At 44.5% G+C, this 17,209-nt stretch overlaps 1 protein-coding gene across 4 annotated transcripts in view; it reads left to right on the top strand.

The window, feature by feature from the left end:
* The window catches only part of LOC122046855 (actin-related protein 3), a 37,624-nt gene that overhangs the window by 16,184 nt on the left and 4,231 nt on the right, over positions 1 to 17,209 (top strand). For 3 of the 4 annotated variants that reach the window (XR_006130407.1, XM_042607761.1, XM_042607762.1), the window contains exons 2-6: positions 9,436 to 9,670; positions 9,748 to 9,972; positions 10,229 to 10,375; positions 12,000 to 12,092; positions 12,602 to 12,721. Coding sequence is in view for 3 of the 4 variants with exons in the window: in XM_042607761.1 (XP_042463695.1) it covers positions 9,436 to 9,670; positions 9,748 to 9,972; positions 10,229 to 10,375; positions 12,000 to 12,092; positions 12,602 to 12,721 (820 nt within the window). In the remaining variant the exon portion in view is untranslated. Of the gene's footprint in view, positions 1 to 8,855; positions 8,997 to 9,435; positions 9,671 to 9,747; positions 9,973 to 10,228; positions 10,376 to 11,999; positions 12,093 to 12,601; positions 12,722 to 17,209 lie in introns of those variants that run through there. The other variant, XM_042607763.1, reaches the window with a different exon arrangement.

Genomic DNA, 17,209 nt, shown 5'->3' with positions numbered 1-17,209 from the left:
TCTCAGAGGCCATTCTACGAGACCCTCTACCAAAGCACTATGTGCCCCCGGCGATCGGTGAATACAACGGAACCACCGACCCGGACGATCATTTGGGTAAGTTCGACAACACAGCTACCCTTCATCAATACACTGATGGAGTGAAGTGTCGGGTTTTCCTTATCACCCTCTCGGGATCGGCTCAACGGTGGTTTCGGAGGTTGTCGGACGGATCCATCACAAGTTTCAAAGACTTCCGCACGACCTTCCTCCACCACTTTGCAAGCAGTCGGCGTTATCAGAAGACAAGTGTCAGCCTGTTCGCCATCAAGCAAGAGCCCAGAGAGCCGCTCAGAGCTTATATCCAGCGATTCAACAAGGTGGCCATGGACATTCCAACGGCCACCTCAGAAACGATGATGAATGCGTTCACGCAAGGCCTCGTGGACGGTGACTTCTTCCGATCGCTCATTCGGAAGCCGCCCCGAGACTACGATCATATGTTACACCGGGCCAATGAATACATCAATGTGGAGGAAGCCCAGGCGGCTCGAAGGAAAGAAGTTCCAACTGCCGAGCGGAAGCCTGTCACTCGCCCGGAGCCGCCCGGAGGACTGCGGGCCGAAGCAATCCGCTCTTACCATGTGAGGTCCTATGTCCAAGAGGTAGTTGCCGAGCGGCCCAAGCCAAAGAAGAAGGTATAGACCCCTATGTTCTGCTCATTCCACCGGACCAACACGCATAACACAAGAGATTGCCGAAGTCTTCCCCTGATCGCTCACCCCGTTCCCCGGAGTGGCGGCCGTCGATCGCCATCATCCGACAGGCGACAGAGACCTCGTGAAGCCGATCGGATGATACCCGACATGCAACAAAGACAGACTCCCGAGCGGCATCATACTCCGAGGCGTGAGAATCCCCGGATGTCTAGGGAGCGGCCTAGACCGTCCGCTCAGGAAGAAGAAAATAGAAACAACACTTCCCGAGACGAAATCAACATTATAGCTGGCGGGCCGACTGGAGGAGACTCCAACAGAGCAAGGAAGGCGAGCGTCAGCCAGCTTCAGATCCATGCTGTCGGCTGCAGCCAAGAACGGGCGAGCGGACCCGAAATCAGTTTCGGGCCTAGGGACTTGGAGGGAGTCGAAGTGCTGCATGACGACGCTCTCCTCATCAAAGCGGTAATAGCTAACTACACTATTCACCACGTTTTCATTGATACAGGAAGCTCGGTCAATATTATATTCAAAAAGGCCTTCAACCAACTGCAAATTGATCGAGCCGAGCTACTGCCCATGACAACCCCCCTCTACGGGTTTACGGGCAATGAAGTTCTGCCGGTCGGACAGATCCGGCTGGCCATTTCGCTGGGAGAGGAGCTGCTCAGAAGGACGCGGACTGCAAACTTCGTCATGGTCGACTCTCCCTCAGCATACAACGTTATCCTGGGGCGACCGGCGTTCAGCGAGTTCCGAGCGGCCGTCTCGACTTTCCACCAGAAAATCAAGTTCCCAGTGGGAGATAAAGTGGGAGAAGTACGAGGAGATCAACTGGCGGCTCGGCGATGCTACGTCGAGATGGTCCGAGCTGAACTAAATTCCGCTCGGAAGACGCCACGGATCGAGGTGAACGCTATAACCGAAAAATCACCCTCTTTGGTTTATGAAGATAAAGAGGAAGTGCAGATTCACCCGACCCGATCGGAGGCCACCACATTCATTGCGGCCGATCTGGAGGCAAGCCAGAAAGAGGAAGTGATCAAATGCCTCGAGAGAAACTGTGATGTCTTCGTTTGGTCGACGCATGAGCTGCCCGGAATTTCGCCGAGTATAGCGCAGCACGAGCTCCACGTCCGACTGGACGCTCGGCCGGTGAAGCAGAGGAAGAGGGACTTCAGCGCCGAACAAAATGCCATCATCCGAGCGGAGGTCGAGAGGCTCCTGGAGGCCGGCCACATACGCGAGGTCCAGTTCCCGAGCTGGCTGGCGAATGTGGTACTAGTCTCCAAGCCGGGCAACAAGTGGAGAGTGTGCATCGATTTTCGGGATCTCAACAAAGCGTGCCCGAAGGATTTTTATCCTGCCCCGGATCGATCAACTGGTGGACTCCACAGCCGGCTGCGAGTTGATATGCATACTCGACGCTTATCGGATACCATCGCGCCGCCGAGAGGATCAAGAGAAGGTCAGTTTTGTGACATCTGACGATACTTATTGCTATAACGTGATCAAGAACGCGGAGCAACTTAATGAACAAACTGCTCAAGGAGCAGATCGGACAAAATTGGAAGTGTACGTGGATGATATTCTCATCAAGTCCGTCCGAGCGGCCGATCTCTTGAAAGACATGGAGGAGACTTTCCAACGCCGAGGGTATGGAGTTGTGAACCTCGTAAGTGTCTGTCGAGCAAAAGACGGCATTTCTTGGCTACATAGTGACCGGGCATCGAGGCAAATCCAGCAAGGTGAAAGCATTACAAGATACGCCTCCAAGAAATTGAGGAAGTACAACGCTGACCGGATACACAAGATTGTCGATTCATCTCAAGATCGCGATCGAGTCCTGCCAAAATTCATGAGGCTACCAAGTTCCATTGGATGAAGAATGCGATCGGGCGGCAAGAGTCAAGACGATTGAACTCTCTTGCCTGTAAGCTAAGCCATGGGTGAGCCACTCAGATTTGCTTGTCTTCAATCGATCAAGCGAGGGCTCGGCATTAGTGAGGGCGAGCGGAGAAGAACCAAATGTCTTAGCCATATTTTAAAAGATGCTGAATCTCGCTACACTGGGCTCAAGAAGCTGGCTTTTGCTTTGGTCCTCGCCGCTCGGAGACTTCGCCCCTATTTCTTGGCACATACTATCATCGTCCGGACAAATAGCCCTTTGGGAAGAGTGCTGTTGAACCCAGAAGCGTCCGGACGGCTCATCAAATGGACCACGGAGTTGAGCGAATTCGACATTCAGTATCAACCCCGTTCGGCGATAAAGGCGCAGTCCTTGGTAGATTTTGTCACAGAAGTGCAAAAGCCAGAGCCCGAAGCTATGTGGAAAATATTTGTGGATGGATCGTCCACTCGGCTCGGGAGCGGAATTGGCGTGTTATTACTCTCTCCACAAGAAGAACGGATGCATCTATCCGTCCGGCTGGATTACAGAGCCACAAATAATGAGGCAGAGTATGAGGCCCTTATAGCCGGCTTACAGGCCGCTCGGCATGTTGGGGCCGGTCGGGTGACGCTCCATTCAGATTCTCAGCTGGCCGCTCAGCAGCTCTCTGACACTTTTGAGATTAACAACGCTCGGCTCAAACTCTATGCTGAAGCCTTCGAAAAGCTCAAGGCCAACTTCAGAGAAGTCATTATCCAGAAGATACCTCGAGCGGAAAACCAGGCAGCAGATGAGTTAGCCAAACTTGCAAGTTCAATATCACCGGTCGTCATCCAACAGCCAATTGAACAAGTATCTTTGGTGGCGCACGTCGACCGGATGGAAGGCCTCGCGTTTCCGAGCGATTGGAGGACAACCATCATAGAGTTTCTGCGCTCGGGTGCGACACCGTCCGATCGGGAGGCTGCCCAACTATTAAGAAGGAGAGCTGGTCGGTTCACACTCATTGGAGACCAACTCTACAAGAAGGCTTACTCCCGTCCGCTTTTGAAATACGTGAGCTCGGAAGACGCGGCGTACATCCTCCAAGAAGTGCATCAAGGATCGTGCGGAGGGCGTCCAGGCGGACGATCGCTGGCTAAGAAGATCCTGCTGGCCGGATACTTTTGGCCAACCCTGCAAGCAGACGCCGCTCGGACCGTCGCGACGTGCCTTTCCTGCCAGAAGTATCACAACTTCTCCCACCGACCGGCGGAGGAAATGAAAGCAGCTACCGTGTCCTGTCCGTTCGACCAATGGGGAATGGATATTGTGGGTCCGTTTCCTATGGCGACCGGGCAGCGGAAGTTTCTACTAGTGACGGTTGACTATTTTTCCAAATGGGTGGAGGCCGAGCCGCTAGCCAAGATCACCGAGCAGATGGTCAAGAAATTTATCTGGCAGCATATAATCTGTCGGTTCGGCATCCCTCGCCAGCTCGTATCTGATAACGGACGACAGTTCGTAGGGAAGCAGCTCGAAGAATGGTGCGAAAATTATGGCATCGAGCAACACTTTACTTCCGTGGCGTATCCCCAGAGCAACGGGCAAGCGGAAGTAGCCAATCGGGAGATTCTTCGCATTCTTCGGGCTCGGCTCGACCACATGGGAGGAAGCTTGGTGGACGAGCTGCCGGACGTCTTATGGGCTATCCGCACGACCCCAAAGGAAGGAACGGGCGTCACGCCATTTCATTTGGTGTATGGCTGCGAAGCGGTGATCCCGGTTGAAGTTGGTGTCGAGTCCGTCCAGATCCAGAATTATGATGATGATAACGCCGAGCGGAGGAACATGGAGCTGGATTTGGTCGACGAGGAGCGAGCCAAGGCGTCCATCCGGCTGATGGCGTACCGGCAAAGAATGAAGCAGAACTACAACCGGCGCGTGATCCCTAGAGCATTCCAAGTTGGCGACCTAGTCTCGAAGAAAGTAAAGCCGGTCGGGGACGTTGGAAAGCTGGAGGCTCCTTGGGCGGGCCCCTTCAGAGTCATTGAAAAGCTCCGCTCGGGTGCTTATTACTTGGCGGATGAAGACGGACGGCGGTTGGATAGACCATGGAGCGCAAATCATCTCCAGCCGTACCGAGCTGGGTGAGAGATGTGCTGATGTAATTCACTTTGTGTATTTATTGGTCGTCTGTGTTCCTTTAATGCAGGAGGCAAAATGATAAACGCATTTAGCAATCTTCTCCGAACGGCAGTGTTGAAATTAGCCTTAAAGATCGTAAACCCTCCGGCCGGAAGAAGACATAAAGAGGGACTTTGTAAGTCAATTTGGCCGATCGGTCAACTAACCAAAAGCACTTCGTAAATGTCCGGCGGAAATCCCGTTTGCAAAACAGGATATATTCAGCCGAGCGGACTAGCTATCCAAAAGACTTCGTAAAAATCCCTTTCGAACACAAGAAAGGTGGGAGGAAAGGCGAATGACAAGGAGAATTAAGGGAATACGAACAACGGTAGTTGGCAATCCGAGCGGCTAGCACACATACTGATTAATAAATGAAAAAGCAAGCGAAAGGATAGCATTTAAAACCTTAAGGCCGAGCGCCTGAATTACAAAAAAGTGACTGTTTTTAGCCGAGCGGCCGAATTACATATAAACTTCTATTCTAGATAATCGTAAAGATCCTTCGGGATGTTGTCAAGGAGCGCCACTTGATCTGCGGCCGGGATGAGAGCAGAGTCGGGAAGAAGACCCTTGGACTTCAAATATGTTGTGGTGGCGGTCATAGCAAGGTCAAAGGCAGTGTACATCCGTTCGCAGACTTTCTCTGAAAATTCGGCCGAACGGATGTAGTTTAGCCTCAGGGCTGCGACTCGGCCAGGCTCAGCCTCTTGATATTCTTTGAAGGCCGCTTGGGAGGCGGCGAGGGACTCCTGCAGAGTTTTCAGTTCGTCCTTATGCTTAATTGCATCGGCCGAGCGGCCCGCCTTCTCCTCATCGGGCTGCTCCATCAGCTCTTTAACTTTTTGCTCCAGCCCCCGAGCCTCTACATTCTTCTTCTCCAGATCGGAGATAGCCGTGTTCTTCCGTTCGGTCGCCAGGCTTATCTTGCGATCCAGTGATTTATTCACGCGATCAAGTTCGGCCAGATTGTGAGCCTGGTCGGCCGTCTTCTTCCGTTCGGCCTCCAACAGATCTTGGGTCTTTTTGAGCTCCTTCTGAAGCTCGGCATATGAAGGGCCTTGGGAAGGAGCGCCGCCCGAACTCCGTAGCCTTTTGAGCTCCTCGTCCACCATGCAAGCCGATTGGAGACAGCAATCTCCTCCACCCATCTCTGACAAAAGAAAAATTGTTAGTAGCCGATCGGAAAGAATGTGTAAAGGACTTAAGAAAATGCACTTACCCCGGTGGCCTGTTGCATGTGGCTATTGGCCAAGTTGCTGAGTGGAATCATCGCCACACGTGCCCGAGCGTCGGCCCACATTTCGGCTAAGGGCCCCTTCATTGTGATCATGTGCTCGGGCGCGGTTGGTCGATCGGCCTCGGGCAGCAATTCTTCGGTCGGGAGGTGAAGTGAGACTCGGACGGTGCGGCGCCGACCGGGGGTCGTCTGGGCGGAAGCCGGAGAAGGAGCGGAAGCCGGCGTAGAAAACTGGGACAAAATTGTAGAACGATGGACTTGGCGGGGAGTGGGCGGAAGGACGCTGACTGGAACGGCCTCAAGAGGGTCCGCAGACGCGTCAAGTTGGGAGGGAGTCCGATCGGACGAAATCGCCTCGATCTCTGGAGCTTTGCCACGAGCGGCTGCGGTGGCCTGTTCGGACGGCTGGACAGCGGATGTGGCCGACCGAAGGGGAGTCTCCACTCGGCGCCTCTTTTGTCGAAGAGGCCGCTCTTCTTCTGGAGCAGAGCCTTCCTCCCGGATGGAAGGCTCTTGGCTAACAGTTGCTCCCGCTGCCTGCCCCGGGAGAGAAGCCTGAGCGGCCGACCCTTGTTGAGTGGCACTCTCTCCCTCATGCGAGCCGACCGGCTCAATGCCGAGCGCTTCCATCTCCTTAGCAGCTGCGGCCTCGAGCGCCGCCGCCTTTCTCTTCAAAATACCAGCCATCACCGACTCCATGACAATATTAGCTGTAAGGGAAAAAGGAGAAAATCAGTTAGCAATCAAGGCGAAAGTACGAGTAAAATTCTTACCGAAGCCGCTCGGGAGGGGGGTTCTGATCGGGCTCAAGCCGAATATGTACATAACCCCTTCCGGAAGGAATTTGTTGATGTCGACCTTCAGACCGGCTAACATGTTGGCGGCGTGAAGATAGTCCGGCCGGGTCTTGAACCTTTTGAGTTCTGGGGAGAGAGGATGTCCGACCTGCCATTGCGTTCGGAAGGTGGCCCGCTCGGGAAGGCGAATATAAAAGTAGAATTCTTTCCAATGCTTATTGGAAGAAGGTAGTTTATTGAAGAAAACTAAACCGGGCCGAGGCTGGAACATGTAAGTGCCCGGCTCAGATTGTTTAGGGTAGTAGAAATAGTAGAAAACCTCCGGCCGGAGGGGAATGTTATGGATTTTGAATAGGACAACAACACCGCATAGAAGGCGGAAAGTGTTGGGAACTAGGCTTCCGAGCGGAACACCGAAAAAATTGCAGACGTCAATGATAAAGGGATGAATTGGAAATCGCAGACCGGCTGTGAATTGGTCGCGGAAAACACAAAAAGCTCCGCGCGGCGGTTTGTGTGGCCGAGCGGAAGGAGTGGGTAAGATAAGTTCGAGGTCGGAAGGAATCTCAAAATTATCTATCAGAATATCGACTTCGCGCCGATCGAAGCGAGACTCCATGATAGTATACCATGGGCCTAGGGCTTGGTCTTGAGGTTGGGAAGAGCTAGCCATTGTCCGAGCGGACGAAACCAAAAAAGACGAAAGAGGGTAAAAGGAAGAAGATGGTAACAAAACAGTACCCCGAGGACCAAAACTTGGGAAAGAAATGCAAAAAAAAACCACAGGAACCAAAGATAGAGCAGAGGAAGGGCCTTACAGAGAAGAAGGAGGATCGAAGAAAGAACGCCGGAGATCGTCGGAGAACAGAAGAACAGGGTCGCCGGAGCACTGAAACGCTGAAGCTTCTGGGCACGCGAGAGCATAAATGCGGCGAAGACGGAGAAAGCGAAGGCCTTATAGGGATGAGCCCGAGCGGCCTCCACCGTTGGATGCAGGTCACAAGAACCAAAGCACGCATCGGGCCGTCAGTTTCAAATCGCCTCGGTCTCGTCGCCTGCGACGCCGTCGCCGTACGCTGACGGCAGCAATGCCACGTGGCATTCCGCCACGAGAGAGCATTTAATAAGCGCCTTATCGAGGCGCAGAGCACGTGCTTGGCCTTAATGACGAAGATTGGCGCAACTTCCGAGGAGATCCGGGGGATGGTGGCGTTGACTGAGGCCGTAGTCACTGCCACATATGCCGAGCGGAGGATGGTTTCTTGGAAGAGTCGCTCGGCGAAATAATCGTCCAGTCAGTCGGACTAATCGCCTCCTTCGACTAGACTTGAAGGGGCGGCAAGTGATCCGGCGGTAAGAACAGGGGACCCCCGTTCCGGGAAGTCAACGCCACGTGGAAGTCAAAAGGTCAAAAGGCCGATCGGAAAAGGGTGGACCTACCGGCCGACCGGGGTCTAAATGAAAGCAAAGACACCCCGGCGGGGAGTCGGGGTTCCGACGCTCATGTTGAACATGGTCGTATGGCCGAGCGGGTAGCCCGCTCGGCCAAAGACATAAAGTAGCAACACTGCGAACAGTTTACAGAGCACACGACCGGGAATCTCCCGAGTGGACCGGCGCATACGACCGGCCGGACGTGAGGGAACTGCCGACCGGCCGGACGCTCGGTATGGGGTAAAAGGAGAAAAGGACAAGGGAACATCTTCTGACAGCGGGTATGTTCGACGATCAGGCCATACGCAGGATCTTATGACAGAGGGTTCCGCTGTCCCATCAGAGATGTGCTCGGACTATAGCAGTATGGTGTCAGGTAAGCTTTTCTGACAAGCCCATACTGAGGTATGGGCTGAGGACACGTATTCGCCTCGGTATGTGTGCTTGAGCCCCTTCACAGCTCTATATAAGGAGCCTCACACTTCGCCGGAGGTATGCATTCTCTAATATTGGGAGTCACTTCTTTGTTGTCCACTTGCCTGACTTGAGCGTCGGAGGGTCGTCGCCGGGAACCCCTTCCCGGCCCGACTTTCTTGCAGGTTCGCCGAAGGTCCGTACGACCAGTCGGAGATCCACGTCAGCAGTTCGGAGAGCGCCACGTGCCCAGCGTCCGTTGATTCAGCGTTCGGACAGGATCACTATATTTTCTCCTTGAGCTGCTATGAGTTTAAGGCTGCTATAAAATTTCATGTTTAAAAGGTTTTATTATGAAGGTAATTGGTTACCCAGTTTGTTTTTCCTTTAGGAAATTAGCAACATGCAGATAGTTTTGTCAGAGTTTTTCCCCTTGCATATGAGATAGTAGTAACAGATAGCAGAGATGTGAGAGTTTCTTCTTGCATGACAAGTTTTTGGTCTGAAATGTACATGTACATATCTTTTAATATCAATATATATACTCACTTGTCTTGTGCAATAAAAAGAAAAAAAACTCAAATCAGAATTCAAACTTCAAATATTGGTTGATTAGATTCCTTTTCTGCATCATGCTTTCTTAGTCATTTTCATGTCAACCTTTGTATGAAACTAGAAAGTCTACACATGCCCCATACTTCCAGTGGTCACAAAGCTTGCACATGGCACATGCTCCATGTATTCTTTGTATATTTTTATCTGTTGTTTTCTTCACTGACAAATCTGTTTTATGCTTAGGTATACCAAGTTGGGATTTGCTGGCAATGTAGAACCTTGCTTCACCATACCCACTGTTGTTGCTACCAATGAATCCTTTTCAAATCAATCTAGAGGCCCTACTAAAGGAAATTGGATGGCACAGCATAATGCAAGTGTAATGGCAGATCTTGATTATTTAATTGGGGAAGATGCTTTACAGCGTTTTCGTGTTAGTAACACGTACAGTCTTAGTTACCCTGTTCGGAATGGTCAGGTATGAACCGTGAAGAATTGACAATTCATTATTGCATAGCCCTCATCATGTACAGAAGTTAAAATACCCTTTTGCAGGTGGAGAATTGGGATGCAATGGAAAGATTTTGGCAGCAATGTATTTTCAATTACTTGCGCTGTGATCCAGAAGATCATTATTTCCTCCTAACTGAAAGCCCACTTACTGCACCTGAGAATCGAGAATATGCAGGAGAAATCATGTTCGAGACGTTTAATGTCCCTGGGTTATATATTGCTGTTCAACCTGTCCTTGCCCTTGCAGCCGGGTACACTACTTCAAAGGTTAGATTTTAAATGTGGTATGGTTGATGATTCCAATTTATATTATCTTAGTCTCCTGAAATTCTCATCATGAGATATTGCTCAAAATCAATTCTAATAGAAGCTCAAAATCAATTCTGATTTCTATCAGAAATATTTTATCAGATTTAATTATTAGCTAGTGTAAGTTTCTGATAGTGGGGATTTTTGTTGTAAGTTTATTTTGAGTGATGTAGCTATAAACTCTTTGTTTTGAAAGTTGGCTTCCACTTTTCAGTGCGAAATGACAGGCGTTGTTGTAGATGTTGGAGATGGAGCTACTCATGTAGTGCCAGTGGCTGATGGTTATGTGATTGGAGGTAGCATCAAATCCATTCCTATTGCTGGCAAGGATGTTACTCAATTTGTTCAACAGCTTATGAAGGTAGAACATCTTCTATGTTAAAACTTTTTTCACCCTGTATTATATCAGCTAATTTGGAGGGGAGCCTCAGCGCAATAGTAAAGTTGTTGTCATGTGATCTTGAGGTCACGGGTTCGAGTTGTGGAAATAATCTCTTGCAAAAATGCAAGGTAAGGTTATGTATAAGAGACTCAATGTGGTTTGAGCCTTCCCCAGACCCCGCACAGGCTGACCTATTATTATACCAACTAATTTGGTCGATCATACAAGTGGAACTTTCTCACTGCAATATATGCGATTAATTTTGTTTAGTTTTCAACACATTGTTTGAAAGATTTTTGTTGAACAGAAAAAAAATTTAGCATCTGAAATGTCATAAAATATGGCTTGAATTTTAGAAGATTTTTAATCAATATTTTCATGATAGTCAATAGGCATATATGGAAACCAAATGAACTATTGATCATATTAGTCAATCTATATGGATTAAGAAACTATGTTGAAGCTTAATATTTTCTATGTTTTGGTTTCAGTGTATATTCTTATAGGCAATCACTTTTGTTGGCAGGTGAATCTAAATGTATGAAGGAACTATGTCGAAGCTAAATCCTTCTATATCTTGGTTTCAGTCTATATATTGTAAACACTAATATCTTTGTTACATGTAGTTGCATGAATTTCTGAGTTAGAAATAGTCAATGGAAGTTTTTCAGCTAGTTAATTGTACTGAAAGAGATAGGAAGTGCCAACCACCAACCTTCTGATCTTTGTTGTCATGAATTATTTCAATTTCCAGAAAATATATATAGTTGGAATGTAACCGGAACTCTGCAAGATTTTTGAAAATTAGTGTTAATGAGAATCTTGAGTTCAGCATCAGGGCTGCAACATTTTTTGACTTTGAAGATATAAAGTTATAGTCTGAATGCATTAAATGGTAGTCTAGTAAAATAATTAATTTGTTTGATTGCAGATTCAGTTCAAACCAAATTTAATCAGTCCGAACTGATCATTTTGATTTAGTTTCAATTTGGTTTATATGTTAATTCAGTTTTGTTCGATTTGAACTTAATGAACACCCTTACTTAAAAGAGTGGCTTCTCCTTGATTTTGTTGTTATCCTAGTTTATCTCTTCAGATAATGATTTTAATTATTGGCAAGCATTAAATGTGGGTTGAGATTCTTATCAGTGTCAATATAGTCAGATAAACCCCTTATAAAGATGTAAATTACAACAACGACAACAACCAAGGTTTATCCCACTAGGTGGGGTCGGCTATCCATTCATTGAACATTTGACATAGTTTAACGTTGGCCGGCAACCTAACGCAACCCTCCTCCATTATCCGGACTTGGGATTGGCCATGACTGGTTTGTCATGGGTGGACTTCCTTATAAAATGTAAATTAAGTGCATAATATTGGTTACTCACTTTTTGGATCCTCCAGTAGTAGTACTATTTCTGTATTTTTATCAGGTTTCAGATTTGTACTTTTCTGCACATTAGCACAACATACGCCAGTGTTTTTCTTGATAAACTAACTCCTATGATACTCCCAGTTATGACCTATTGTAATTGTCAACTTCTACGAGTTAGCTATATTGTGCTCGTAATTACCTATTAACACTTATCTTATCATATAGGAGAGAGGAGAACATATACCACCAGAAGATTCATTGGAAGTAGCAAGGAAGGTCAAAGAACTGTATTGTTACACTTGTTCAGATATTGTGAAGGTTAGTTAAAGATATGATTTCTGGGAAAGGAGGATGCATAAGCTCCTCTGCATCATATATTTCTGCATTTTGCATGGCTTCAAGCTCCTTATGCAAAAGATGTATCAATGATACTAGATAAAGGGACAAACTGTCACATGCCAAATAAGAGTGATCAGTTCATACCACTTTCTAACTCACAAAAGCTTAAAGTGCTCAATTTTAAGTTTGTCCTCAGTTATACATAACAAAATGCTGACCTTGCTATCAAACTCACATTACCAGTAAGTATTTAATTATTTTATGTTTAGAGCAATTTGATTACTTTAAGTTTAGAGTCTAATGGATGATCAAGTCACTTTTGGGTGTGTTGTATTCTTTCCCACTAGAGAATGGATGCTGATTGTTGTATACACAATTATTAAGCCAAATTGCACTTATGATTATGATAAAGAATCACAAAAAGAACTTTGATGATGAATTTTGTTACTTGTTCAATATCATTACCTAATATTTTTCACTACTGTTAGGAGTTCAATAAACATGATAAGGACCCTCGTAAGTATACTAAGCAGTGGACTGGTATTAAACCAAAGACTGGAGTATCATATACCTGTGATATTGGATATGAGCGCTTTCTTGGTCCTGAGGTGAGTTTTCAATCTAATGTTGCAACTAACCTATGCTGCATGTTCATTCTAATATAATTCTTTTAACAAAGATCAACAAGCCTTCTTTATGAACCTTGAGGTGGTCATTGTGAATTTTTCTCCTTTATTTTTGATAGAAATTTTTTTTTTTTCAAAGTGCTAGAAGTGGATTGTTTGTTGAGCATGGTTTGATAACTTGATGAGTTTCGGTTAGAACAAGCAATATCTATTTCTTCCCGTGTACTAAAATTGAAATTGATTAGGTGAAGATTTGTAGCCTGTCACCCATATCCATTTCTCTTTGGGTATTAAATTAAACCAAACCAAATTTCTATTTAGTACTAAATAATTCTTCAATTAAACAATGAGTTAATTAAAGATTTAAAATATGATAGTAACTGTAAGTATTGCATTAAGTGAGAATAAATCCATGAAAACTTATTCAATTATTTCAAACACTCATACTCACAATCTTCTGCTTTGTGTCCATAACTCCATATCATGTACATGCATCTATTCCAATTTTCGTTGTGTCAACCATCTTTTTGTTGTCAACTGGACTTGTTGATCAACCAATACTAATATTAGATATCCTAGAAGTATTACGAAATCTGTGTGATCATAAATTTTGAGGTTGATCTCATGTAGAAGTTGTAAGAACTAATACTCTCATTCAATGCAACAAAACTCATTTTGGTATCAGTAGATGCTCTCACTAATAAGATTTAGTAAACATATGTTATGATTTAGAAGTTTAAATTTTTTATGATTTATGTCTACTAAATTTTGATTTAATTGATTATGGTGTTGGGACTTTCGGGCCGCAAAAATCGTTTTTTGCGTTGCGGAAACCCCGAAGTCTTGCCACGGATCAGTGCGAAGACATATAAAATAAATCATGTACATGTTTTATCCTAGGTCTACACTAGATCTACATGAAAAAGGGAAGTATACCTTTGAAGCGAAGCCCTTCGCAAATCCCGCTCGTCCAAGGTCCGTCGGATCTCAAGTGTGTTCAAGTGTACACACCTCTAGAAGTATCCACACGAACAAGAGATGGAGAGGAAACCGTAGAGTGTGCTAGCACCCCAAGGAGTCTCGGCCAAGGAGGAGAGGGAGAGAAGAGAAGAAGAGAGGAAGGAAGAAGATAGATTGAATGAGCACACAATGCTATTCAAGCACCATTATGTGGCCGGCCACATTTAAAGGGTTTTAAACCTCCATGGGATACCAAGAGTCATGGCTCTTGGTCTCCCTTATGAGGCGGCACTTGGTCAAGTCAATCTTGACCAAGTAAAGAAGCCTTGATGATGTGGAACACCATCATTGGTCGTCCCCATGCCATGTCACAATGAGGTGGCATTTGGTCAAGTCAAACTTGACCCTTCATCTTCCCTTCTCAAATCAAGTCAAACTTGACCTCTTATCTCCCATGGTTGATCAAATCTAACCATTTGATTCGAACCAATTTAATTTAATGAATCTATATTCATTGAATTAAATTGACTCAATGAATCATAATCTAATTAGACTCATTGGAAACATGAATCAAATTGAGTCCAACTCAATTAGTCTAATTTGGATTACTCTTAATCCAATTTGGTTCATCACATGAACCTAATCCTCTTGGTCCATCATATGAATCTAATTGCCCTTTGTGTGTGACCCTATAGGTTCTTGTAACGTTGACAATGTTCCTAAACCCATTTAGAAACATAAGTAATGAGCGGTACCTAGCAACACATCATTACTACCCAAGTTACAAGAATGTTGAGATCCAACATCACCTTTGTGACTACTAATTGTGACTCTCACAATATGTGACAATGTCCTTCTATCTTTGACATCTAGATTGATCAATTTGAGGCATAGACCGTGCCATCCTCTAATCAATCTATATCTTGAACTCCAAGTAGACTCACTCTAATCAAATGAGCTCAATATCTCATATTGACTCATTTGGGCATGGCCATGCACTTAGTGATCTCACTCTATCAAGAATAATGATGTCACTCCCGTCATATAGGAGGGATAGATCTCATCTACATCACTCACATCCCTCCGCATAATTTGTTACATACCCAGTAATCGCCTTTATAGTCCACCCAGTTACGGGTGACGTTTGACGAAGCCAAAGTATGCAACTCCTTATGTAGAGAACCATGATGACTTCAGGTGTAAGGACTAATAGTCATACTAATAGTCACATGAGAAAGTATATGATACTCATATAACGATCCATGATACTTTCTCACGGCGGGTCATTCAGCATACATTCTCCAATGCATACCCATGTGTCAACTTGATATCTCTATATCCATGACTTGTGAGATCAAGTCATCGAGTTGACCTACATGCTAGTCTCGTCGCATTAACATTGCCCCTGAATGTTAATACTTGACTAGAATGATTAAGAGTAGTGTTCTCTATATCATCTCACTATCGATTCAACCAATCGATTGATATAGATAAGAACCTTCTACTCAAGGACGCTATTATACTTAGTTATTTGGCACCAATACAAGTATAATAACCATAAAGAAAATGTCTTTATAAATATATAGGAATATGATACATCGAGTCCATATAACAATCATCATATAATCGCTCTAGGGCTCTAACTAACATATGGAAGCATTGCTTCTTTTTTTTTTTTTTAGAACTCAATAATGATTGTGATAAATGCTTTGCATTTTATGATTTGTTTGCAAGCATGTAAAGGTTGTTGAACTCATGTTTATTGAAAAAATTATTTAAAAGGTAATCAAGATTGATAGGCATTCAAGAGTGAGTTTTGAGCTGCGTCAAGTGTCTACCTTAATGGACAAGCTTGTGAAGCACCGAGTTATCTAAGTTGGGTTTATTTAGAGAGCTTATTTTGATGACCTATAGAGATGATAGCAAATTTATGCTTGTAACTAGGATTTGGGTGATCAAACTTTGTGTTAGTTTTCTGAAAATGGTGTTCTAAGTTAAACTTAAAGGTTTGCAAGTTTGATCGGCCAAAACATTTTTTAGTCAACAAAATCTGCTTAGATGACAAAATTTTGGAAGTCAATCAAGTGTTGAATGTTGACATTTAAGGATCATAACGGCTTTTAGCCAACCAAACATTAAAAATATTATTGTTGGATCTCAGCTTAAAGTCCATTTTGGTGGTTCTCTTAGCGCAAGAAGTACGAAAACATTTCAATTGTTCCTTTATCTTTGTTGAAGTGCCAAAGAATTGCCTAGGGGCTACGAAAGGCTTGTTCAAGATTTCATCCTTGCATTAAAAGCTCTCTTCAATAATATTTCTCCTCACCTAGGATTAATTTCTATCTTGTAGGGTGAGATGCAAGTTTTTCTCTATAGATTTGTTTATTCTATTGTTGTAAAGAGAGCTGGGTGGAAATTTGTGTTAAGGTTTTATTTTCGTGAGTTTTTATCTTAAACTATCGAGGCCAACCCTACTGCTTCGTGACTAGGAGCAATATAGTGATTTTTATTTTGGGATTATTGCACCAGATCGATAGGCTATAAATGTAAGAACTTAGTGTTCCAAAACTACATTATATCTCTTGTTAGCGTTATGTTATTTATTTATCTTTATTTATATTTCACTTTACATCTCAGTTGCACTCAACTCTGATCTTTATACACACTCATCGTCTATTTACTCTTTTTTTTTTTTGTCTAGTTAATTGCATTCAAGGTTATCCTTATTACTTAAATTTTAAAAAAAACTTAACATCCTAGAGCAATGAGTGACAATCAAGGAGATTACTTCACCAATTGTTCTCCATTGTATGAAGGAATTAACTTCGCCTATTGGAGGATGCAAATGGAGATTTATTTTCGCTTGAACTTTGGTATGAATATATGATGATAGTCTTGAAAGAGGAATATAAAAAGCCATGAGACAAAAATGGAAATCTTATTAAGATGCTCAAATAGACTAAAAATCATAAAGATGAATATATATAGCTTGCAAAAAAGACACTTATACATTGATTTGTGACCTTTCAAAAGAATTGAATAAAAAAGTCACTACAAGAATGCTCAATATGTATAGGACAAGCTTATTGAATTAAAGGTTTTTCTTTTTAAATTTCCATTGAATTAAGAAAAGAAAGAAGGAATCTCCTAAGAAATTAACTCAATGCCTTCATGAAGAATGGAGAATGGAGAATGGAGAAACCGTGGCAAAATGCATATTTAATACAAGCAAATCATCAAGGAATTTGATATAGAATGCACTCAAAAAAATTCTTAGAACTTCTATGTCGAGTTCAATGGTGGACCTTTATTGAGTATTAAAGGATCTAAGCACATGCAAGCTTGAAGACATTTTGCATTGTGGAGCTTTATGAAAACTTGAAAGTAAATATGAAGAGATAAAGAAAAGAGATATTTACAGATAGAGAAGGCAAGGCATCATCATCATTATCATCCTCTTTATCAAATACTAGTGAAAATGAAGCTACACAAATTGCCAATATGGTGAAG

This window comes from Zingiber officinale, chromosome 2B, assembly GCF_018446385.1.
Source record: "Zingiber officinale cultivar Zhangliang chromosome 2B, Zo_v1.1, whole genome shotgun sequence".
NCBI lineage: Eukaryota > Viridiplantae > Streptophyta > Magnoliopsida > Zingiberales > Zingiberaceae > Zingiber > Zingiber officinale.
This window is presented reverse-complemented; position numbering and strand designations above follow the sequence as displayed.